Source organism: Zingiber officinale, chromosome 5B (assembly GCF_018446385.1).
Source record: "Zingiber officinale cultivar Zhangliang chromosome 5B, Zo_v1.1, whole genome shotgun sequence".
Classification (NCBI taxonomy): Eukaryota; Viridiplantae; Streptophyta; class Magnoliopsida; order Zingiberales; family Zingiberaceae; genus Zingiber; species Zingiber officinale.
The window spans coordinates 106,571,031-106,580,785 of NC_055995.1; the positions used below are offsets into that span (position 1 = coordinate 106,571,031).

General features: G+C 35.7%; 1 protein-coding gene across 2 annotated transcripts; it reads left to right on the plus strand.

The window, feature by feature from the left end:
* Positions 1–371: 371 nt before the first annotated feature.
* On the plus strand, positions 372–3,722 carry LOC121985283 (bHLH transcription factor RHL1-like). 2 transcript variants are annotated; one of them, XM_042538634.1, is made up of 7 exons: positions 372–998; positions 1,113–1,196; positions 1,292–1,474; positions 1,726–1,791; positions 2,442–2,507; positions 2,732–2,800; positions 3,102–3,722. In XM_042538634.1, exons 1-7 carry the CDS (start codon positions 378–380, stop codon positions 3,465–3,467), a joined length of 1,455 nt encoding a protein of 484 aa, XP_042394568.1. In that variant the 5' UTR covers positions 372–377; the 3' UTR covers positions 3,468–3,722. The 2 variants fall into 2 exon arrangements, with proteins under 2 accessions (XP_042394568.1, XP_042394569.1); XM_042538635.1 differs by having other exon boundaries at positions 1,295–1,474.
* Positions 3,723–9,755: the final 6,033 nt, after the last annotated feature.

The window sequence follows — 9,755 nt, forward strand, 5'->3', positions numbered from 1 at the left end:
TGGGACCCAATTCCCTCCTTTCGGACTGCGACGCTTCCTTGAAGCTTTTACCACTTGAATCATGTACGCAGAATACACCTAGCAACTCATTCTTCGACACGTACGTTGGGAATGGAGCTTCAGCTCATCTGATGCGTCAAAATAGCTCGGGCAGTTAAAGTAGAGGTCGTCCCATCCCAATTCCTACTACCGATCAATTTCTAACACAATTATCCTCTGAGAGAAACGGGACCCATTTGGGATCAAATAGTAGCAGCGGTAAAATCTGGAGTATCGTAATCGGGGAAGGTATCAGGTAAAGTATTAATAGCAAACTCAAGAATTAATCTTCTAATAATTAATGTCAATTCCAAAAACTGCATTATAAGTTACGAGGCATGCTACGAGAGCTCGTCTCACCCAACTCCTCTGCTCTTCGTCTTCTTCTCTTCGTTTTTCTTTTTGCTCCAGAATCCTCAACCTCGGCGTGGATTTGGGGATCGATGCAGCCAAGCGCGAGAGATATGCAAGTGCATGGCAAAACCGCGGCGTCGCTCAATGGGATCGCCGCCTCCTCCGACCAGATCGCGCTTCCGGAACTGCAGAACGGCCATGGTTCGCAAACTCCATTCGATCACGGAGGCTCCGTCGGACACGATGACTTCCTTGACCAGATGCTCTCCGGCCTTCGCTCCCCTTGGGCCGAGCTCGGAGCTACTAAGTCTCCCTGGGACGCACCGGACTCGGAAGGCCCCACCGCCGCGCAGAGGATCTTCGGAGTCGGGAAAGAGGCGGAGGATGGCTTGCCGTACGCTCCATTTGATGAGTCCGCTCTCCTTGCTAACAGGCTCCGCCAGTACCAGATCAGCGGCGGGAGCTCGCCAGTGGGGAAAGCAATGATGCTCCCGCTCAGTCATCATGGTCAGCAGCAGATGCTAGCCACCTCCGGCGATTCTGGATTCCTCCCTTTGCCTCTGACGCTTGGGAGCTGCGGCTCTGTTGATTCCCCTAATTCCACTGTTAGTCGTTCTAACTCCCGGTTTCTTCTTTTCTTCTTCTTCTTTGGTTTTAGCAATCCATTTTTAGAAAAAGGAAAACCTAACTTTGCTGTGAATACTCGATCGGAATGAAAGGTGGGCGATGGGCTGTACAATGGATTCAGCGGAGCTCTTCAACACACTGAGTCGGCTAATCAACACACTTTTCCTCATCCCCAGGTTTTACAAAAAAAAAAAAATCAAAGTTCTAAACAAACCCACTTATTTTCCCCCCTTTTCTGAGCATTTGTACTTATCAAAGTCCAAACCAAAAGCAGGGTGCGCCTATGCTTGGCCAGAACTTCGGAGCAGCGCCACTGGCGCCTGGACTAACCCAAGCCCCTGCTGCGGCAGTCTCAGCCTCGGCCTCCGCTGGCGGTGGCGGCACGGGGCCGCCGAGGCAGAAGGTGCGAGCTCGACGGGGCCAGGCCACAGATCCCCACAGTATAGCCGAGAGGGTATGAAAGTACATCAAAAACACAATAGAAAATCGTTGCTTTCAATTAAATTTCGAAAGCGAGTGGTTGGAAATGAGAGCAGGCAGCTAAAATAAATGCTTTCCCCCGTTTACTATTTCTTTCTCGTTGCAGTTTTCCTTTCCCAACTTTTTGTGCCACGCCACACAGTCCGCACCAACTGCTGTGCTTGCATTTGTTTGTTTGTCCTGAGTCCTTTTCTCTTGTGTGTTATTCCTTGTTCGTATTCACAGCTGCGCAGGGAGAGAATAGCAGAGAGGATGAAAGCTCTGCAGGAGCTGGTCCCCAACGCCAACAAGGTATCAAAACCTCTTCCTTGTCATCTGCAATCTTAATTTCCAGTTGTTGATTTTATATATGCATTCATAAGATACTTAGATAGATAAATTAGTCATCTTGTGTAATTAATAAGAGATGGGCATGAATACTTACTTGCTGGAAGCTCTGTCAACTGGTTTCTCTTATAAAACATCCGAGGCTGCTTCGAGATTTGCGCAGTCATTTGCTCGTGCCATTCACCATTTGCAGGTAATCATTAATGAGGTAGAAACCTACCTAAACAGAAGAAGTTCGACCATAAAAAAATGAATAGTATAATTATTTTTGTTCATCGTGCGGAGAACATACAAGATCTAGATAAGTTTTAGTTGATTAAGAAATCAAATAGAAAGCTGGAAGAATTTAATGAAGAGGACATGATTGTCAACTGCAAGGATCTACCGTGTCATTTTATATGAGATCTCTTCATCATGATTATGATTGCATGTTGTATTGTCTCGCTCGAGACATCCCTGGTCGGCTGTCATGTCGGCCACGCACTCCCACGAAGAACACCCACTATATTAAACTGTTTCTTTTATGTCATTACTGCTATTTTTAGGTGCAATAATTTTTTTTTTTTTTTTTTTTGATGGTAATCAAATCCTGTTTGCTTGACTTTGCATTGCAGACGGATAAGGCGTCGATGCTGGATGAGATCATTGACTACGTTAAGTTCCTCCAACTCCAAGTCAAGGTAATTTCTCATCCTACTTATCGTAAATTCTTTTAACATCTGTAATTTCCTGATATAAAAGTAAAGAAACCGAGCAAATCAAACCATGTTTATTAAACGCATGGCATTCGCAACAAGTTAGAAAGTATTGTGTTGATTATTTACTCTTGAATACTTTTTTTACGATAAATGATCGGATATAAAGTAAAATGATGTTGAAATTCATTAGCTTGCAAATTGAACAGGTTCTGAGCATGAGCAGGTTAGGTGGGGCGGCGGCTGTTGCACCACTCGTGGCTGATATGTCTTCTGAGGTGAGCATTCTACTTAATGTTACTGTCCTTGTGTCCTCCCTGGTTCTATTTTTTTTCCCCTTATTTCTTCGAGCTTCATTGCTTCCTTGATCGATTTGTTACGTCAAAACTATTATCCTTGTGATGGCGACAACCGTGGAATAGAGAAAAAGCAAGCACTAGCTTTGGCACGCATGCTGTCCTCTGAATTCTCCAAATTACCCCATTGGCTCGCCTCTCTCTCTTTCTCTGGCTGCGTCAAGAATTTCTTTTGCTTCATTTGTATGCTGTGATTTGATGGGAAAACAATTTGAATGGACAGGGGCAGAGTAGCGCGGGGAGAGCAGTCTGCGCCGCCGGCGGTAGCAGCGACAGCTTGACGGTGACGGAGCACCAAGTGGCGAAGCTGATGGAGGAAGATATGGGCTCAGCCATGCAGTACCTCCAAGGGAAGGGCCTCTGCCTCATGCCCATCTCCCTCGCCTCTGCCATCTCCTCCGCTACTTCTTCCTTCCACCGCCCCCACTCCTCGTCCTCCGCCACGCTCGGCCATCTCCACCCCCTACCTAACGCCGGCTCCTGCGACCCCCCTTCTTCCCCCGCTGCCTCCGCCCTCTCCGCCCACTCCGCCATGGCCAATGGCGCCGCTGACGCTGCTAAGGACACCATTGTCGTTTCCAAAGGCTGACCGCCATCTCCATCAAAACTAAAGAACACGGTGACTCAACTAAAAAAAAAAAAGAGAGTCAACTTTAGAAAATGCATTTGACTTTCCCGTCCTTGTCTTTCCTTTGTAGTCTCCTCAGCAGTGCGTCAAACAGAACGCTCTCCGTTGTTTTCTTTCATCAGCCTTTTACTTACGACTGTTTGATCCTCCTCTTTTGCTTCTTGACCTGTATCTGTATCAAACTTTACTCTTAATTATAGTTTGCTTTAATCTACAGCTTATAGTGTGGTCAGTCTAGGTTGATTAAACTAAGCAAAGAATTATAGCACTACTGATAAAGTCGGATAAGGGATCACTTTAAGAAACAGAAATGCTATACGGGACAAAATTAGTGTGAGATCTTCTTTATGCTAGATGAACGTCTCTTTCTGCTGTTATCTTAAAATAATTTAATCAAAATGATATTCACATATAAATTATTAAAAGTTATAGATGCTGTCATTTAATTTGCATTCATTTAGTTCAATTAAATATTTTTATTTATTTTGAGTAAGTGTTGGCTGTGTTGCCATTTTGCTATCTAATTTTTTACAGTTGGTATTTTTATTTAATTCAAATGAGTATCTTTATTTATGTATACCTGTTTCAATTGTTTTTTATTTAATTTACAATTTCACAAGTGTTTTTATTTAATTTAGTTGAGTGTCTTTTAATTTAGTAAGTATATTATTCTTATATATTGGTGGCAAAGGTGATTCACTTGTCCAGTGTCTTTGTTAGTCTGTCCTAATCGAATATGTTCGTCTCCGGCGCTTTCGTTAATTCGTTCAAATTACGGGTGGTTATTAATTTTTGGAATAATGACTAACATATAAGGGAGGTATTTATCTCGATTTTGTCGAGATTCGAATCTCAGATTTTATTATGATAACACTTCATACGTTAACCACTGGACCTATCCGAGGGAACTAGGAGAAGGGTATATATTATACATTATAAGTGTGGTGGAAAGAGATTTTCATTCCTTGTTATATGCTCCTTGTCTAATAATGGTTTAGAGGTAAAAAGAAGGTTAGACACATTTTTAGTGCTTCACTAATAATTATCGTTGAAGAAGAGGGAGAAATCTACAGGAATTATAAATGATTATTTATTAAATTTTATATCTAACTTTTATTAATTTCTAAATCACACATCATGTTTTATATTTATCAAAACAGCCCTCTTTTTTAAAATTTTCTTCTAGTGCTTATCTAATTCACCCGAGTACTAAAGTATATTTAAAATTTTAAAAAAATATATCATACTCTATAAATTTAAAAGTATTATTTTTCTCTCTTAACAAAAATATTTTCTTAAAAAAACGTAGACAGATTAAATATTGAATGAAATTCAAATGGAAAGTATGAATATAATTAAGAGAGTCTCCTTAGATTGATTCTACTAAGTCTAAGGTTATTTGTGAGACTTTAACCACATCCAAATCAACTCAAAGTTGGACTAATACATTTTTAAGAGCCTCTTGAGTCTTATTATTCCTTTCAACTTTGGTTTTACACTCTAGATTGTTGTTGTTGTTGTTGTTGTTGTTGTTGTTGTGAGTTTTTAAAATTTATATAACTTTAAGTTCATTTGACACAAGTGCACTATTAACTTAGACATATCATATTCACTCATTAATAACATTAATATATTCTTAAAACTCTCTTGATTTTTATCATGCCCAAAATTTTAAAATCTAGACATTATATGATTATAAATGGGTTTTAGTTAAAATTAACTAATGACCTTAGTCATATCAAAAAATCAATTCAAATAAGGGCCAATGCATTCCTAGCAACCTCCTAAGTTTCATCATGCCTTCAAACTTTAATTCCATGACCTAGACAGTATAACATGAGTTTATGAAATTTAGATAGTAAGTAATTTTAACACAAACTCATTATTGGACATATGTCTATCATATGCACTAAATAATAGTACGAATGTGTTCTTGGGATCTCCTTGACTCTGATCATACTTAAAATTTCAAAATTTGAACATTATATAACCATTAGTGATTTTTAGCTAAAACTTACTAATGACCATTGGAACATCATAATCAACCCAAACTAGTACCAATGGTGCACTCCTATGAGTCTCTTGTGTCTCACCATGTTCTTAAAACTTAATTCGATAACCTAGATGCTGTGATTTTTTAGAATTTGGATTTTAATACAAACTTAATATTAGACTTAGATCTATCATATTCATTCAACAAGAGGATGAATATGTACTATGACCATGATCAAAATTTTATATTCTAGATAGAGAATAGTCATTCATAAGTTTTGGTCAAAACTCACTAATAGTTGTACATATTCCAAAATCTAAAATTTTAGGCATGGAGAAGTGCATCAGTCCTAGTTTGTATTGATTTTGATGTGGCTAAAATTGACTAATGATCACATAATGTCTAAATTTTTAAATTTTATACATAGAGTCAAGAGAGTCCCAAGAACACATTTGAAATTTCAGAAATAGTTAAGTGAATATGATATGTCTAAATCTAATAATAGGTTTGTGTCAAATTTATTCGAAGTCGTATAACTTTTAGAAACTCACAATAACCTATTTAGAGTGTGAAACTAAGGTTAGATGACATAGTAAGACTTAGGAGGTTACTAAAAGTGCATTGATCCTAGTTTGTGTTGATTTGGATTTGACTAGGGGTGTAATCGAACCGAGCCAAGCCGAACTCTTGAATGTTTGAGTTTGTCTTGTTTATAATCGAGTCGAGCTCAAGTTTTATTTAAAGAATATATTCATGGCTCACGAACTTATTCGAACTTTGACACAAGTTCATTTGACACAAGTTCACTATTGACTTAGACATATCATATTCACTCAATAATAACATCAATATATTCTTGAAATTCTCTTGATTTTTATCATGCCCAAAATTTTAAAATCCGGACATTATATGATTATAAATGAGTTTTAGTTAAAATTAACTAATGACCTAAGTCATATCAAAAAATAAATCCAAATAAGGGTCAATACATTCCTAGTAGCTTCCTAAGTTTCATCATGCCTTCAAACTTTAATTCCATGACCTAGATAGTATGGCATGCGTTTATGAAATTTAGATAGTAAGTAATTTTAGCACAAATTCATTATTGGATGTGTGTCTATCATATTCACTAAATAATAGTATGATTGTGTTCTTGGGATCCCTTTGACTCTGACCATACTTAAAATTTCAAAATTTGAACATTATATAACCATTAGTGATTTTTGACTAAAATTTACTAATGACCATTGGAACATCATAATCAACCCAAATTAGGACCAATGGTGCACTCCTATGAGCCTCTTGTGTTTCACCATGTTCTCAAAACTTAATTTAATAACCTAGATGTTGTGGTTTTTTAGAATTTAGATAGATTAGTATAATTTTAGTACAAACTCAATATTAGACTTAGATCTATCATATTCATTCAACAAGATGATGAATGTGTACTACGACCATGACCAAAACTTTAAATTCTAAATAGAGTATAGTCATTAATAAGTTTTGGTTAAAACTCGCTAATGGTTGTATATATTCCAAAATCTAAAATTTTAGGCATGGAGAAGTGCATCAGTCCTAGTTTGTATTGATTCTGATGTGGCTAAAATTAACTAATGATCACATAATGTCTAAATTTTAAATTTTATACAGAGTCAAGAGAATCCCAAGAACACATTTAAAATTTTAGACATAGTTAAGTGAATATGATATATCTAAATCCAATAATAGGTTTGTGTCAAATTTATTCGAAGTCGTATAACTTTTAGAAACTCATAATAACCTATTTAGAGTGTGAAACTAAGGTTAGAGGACAAAGTAAGACTTAGGAGGTTACTAAGAGTGTGCATTGATCTTAGTTTGTGTTGATTTGGATTTGACAAAGGCTATAAGTGAATTTTGATCAAAACTCACTAATGATAGTACAATATCCATTTTTAATTTCTAGGTATGTTAGGAGAGTCTTAGGAATGCATTGGTACTATTGTTTAGTGAATATGATATGCCTAAATCTAATAGTGAGTTTATACCAAATTTATTTAAAGTTATATAAATTTTAAAAATTTACAACAACCTATTTAGAATGTGAAACCAAAATGGGAGGGCATGGTGAGACGCAAGAGGCTATTAGAAGTGCATTGGTCCTAATTTGGATTAATTTAGATATGGTTAAGATCATCAGTGAGTTTTGATCAAAACTTACTAATGGTCATACAATATCTAGATTTTTAAATTTTAAGAATGGTAAGAGTTCGAAGAGTTCGAAGAATACATTGATGTTGTGGTTGAGCGAATATGATATGTCTAATTTCAATAATGAATTTATGTTAAGTTTATTCAAAGTTGTATACATTTTAAAAACTCACAATAGTCTATTTAGGGTGTGAAACAAAGTTGGAGGACATGGTGAAACTTAGGAGGCTCCTAGGAGTACATTTGTCTGGTTTGGATTGATTTTGATGTAGATAAAGTTAATAGTAAATTTTGATCAAAACTCATTGATACTTTAGACTTATCAGGTTGAATCTAAATCAAGATTACTATATTCTTAGTACTCTCTGAGTATAATCATATTCTCCAATCTTGATTCCCCTTCATATTTAACTCATTTAAAAATATATTAATTTTTTAAAAAGAGAGAAATAGTGCTTCTAATATATCACACAATTAATTCAATTAGTGGTCACCTCATATTAAACCTTATAGTAAAGAAATTAATTAAAAAAGATTCTCAAGTTGGTATTTCTTGTTCGACCGGTTTGCACAGTCACCATCATAAATTACAATATGGTGAAGGTGGACAAAACATTCGAAGAGTTATTGTAAATGTCGAAGGAACCCAAGCCGAAGATTGGAACGAAATCTAAAGGCAAGGTGCATTTGGAGGATAATGTCTCTAAAAGAAAAGCTTAAAAGAAGCCCACGAAAAAGGAAAAGTACTCTTCATTGTGTAAAGGCAAGTTGGGTCACTAGCAATGCTACTATACGCAGAGTTTCTTACGAAGGTGAAGACAAGAAAGCTTCTACTTTACGTTTCCATGCGATCGAGCAAAACCTTTCTACCTCTAAAACAACATTGTGAGTATTAAATACTAATTTGATGATTATATTTAATATTTGTTACTTTTGTTCATGGGTTTGAGGTGACAAGGAGACTTGCATTTGGATAGATGGATATGCATGGAAATGATGCAAGCGTTATAGAAACATACCATTTGTCATTACTTTAGAGTTTATTATAGAAGTAGAAAAGTATTACTATATTCCTTGTATGACTTGAAATATTATTCAGTAGCTTGTAGTGATAAATTTGTTCTCTCACTTTTACTTATAAATAAAATGGTTTATGGCACCATTGATTAAGGGAGGATAGCTAGAATAGTTTGGTTAAGAATTTTATGATGTGATGTTGAATAGGATAGTGATTATTTTATGGGTTGATGAAAAAGGGATTTGAGGAGAAGATAAAAAGAGATAACTATTGTATAATTCTTCAAACAGTTAAACAAATGTTTTTATATACTCCAAACCCTAAGATACAAAGAAATTAAAAAAATTCTAATTTATAGACCCCAATTCGTAACTTATAAAGAAGGGAACGAGATCCTAATAGAAAAGAAAATTTTCTTAACAGACTCATAATTATAAAAATTTTAAATGAACTCCAAATATAAAAATATAAAAAATAAAAATTGTAAAAAATAGTATAAATATTAAAAAATAAAAAATTATAAAAAAGAATAATTTATTAAAATTAATAAAAAATCTAACAAATCCTCATGCATAAAAACTCATCTTTGAGTTTAGAGTAATATCATATGGTAACCTAAGAGGAAGATCATCTGATACCAAATCGATTAAAGAAAGGATATTCCTATTAGGTGCTTTTGTTGACTGATTCTATTGCAATAAGTGATATTCATCACCTGATGAGGGGACACCATATGCATGCCAAGATTAAAATTTGCTAGACCTGGCCTTTCAGGGCTTCCACATTGGTGTTCAACACTAGTGTTATAACATTTAAGTTATGTTAAAACCAATGTGAAATAGCATTAAGTCCGTGACATTGAACGTCAGCAAACACTTTATTTTACTATTTTATTAAAAATCTCATCCTTTACAAATTAATTTTGGTGAAGCCTAAAATGAATTTACGTTAATATCATTTTTTCTATTCACACTAAAAATAATTCCAAGATTTATTAGTAATTCGACAAGCGAAACAATCAATGATCTAGAGTTCGAGACTTAGCTGC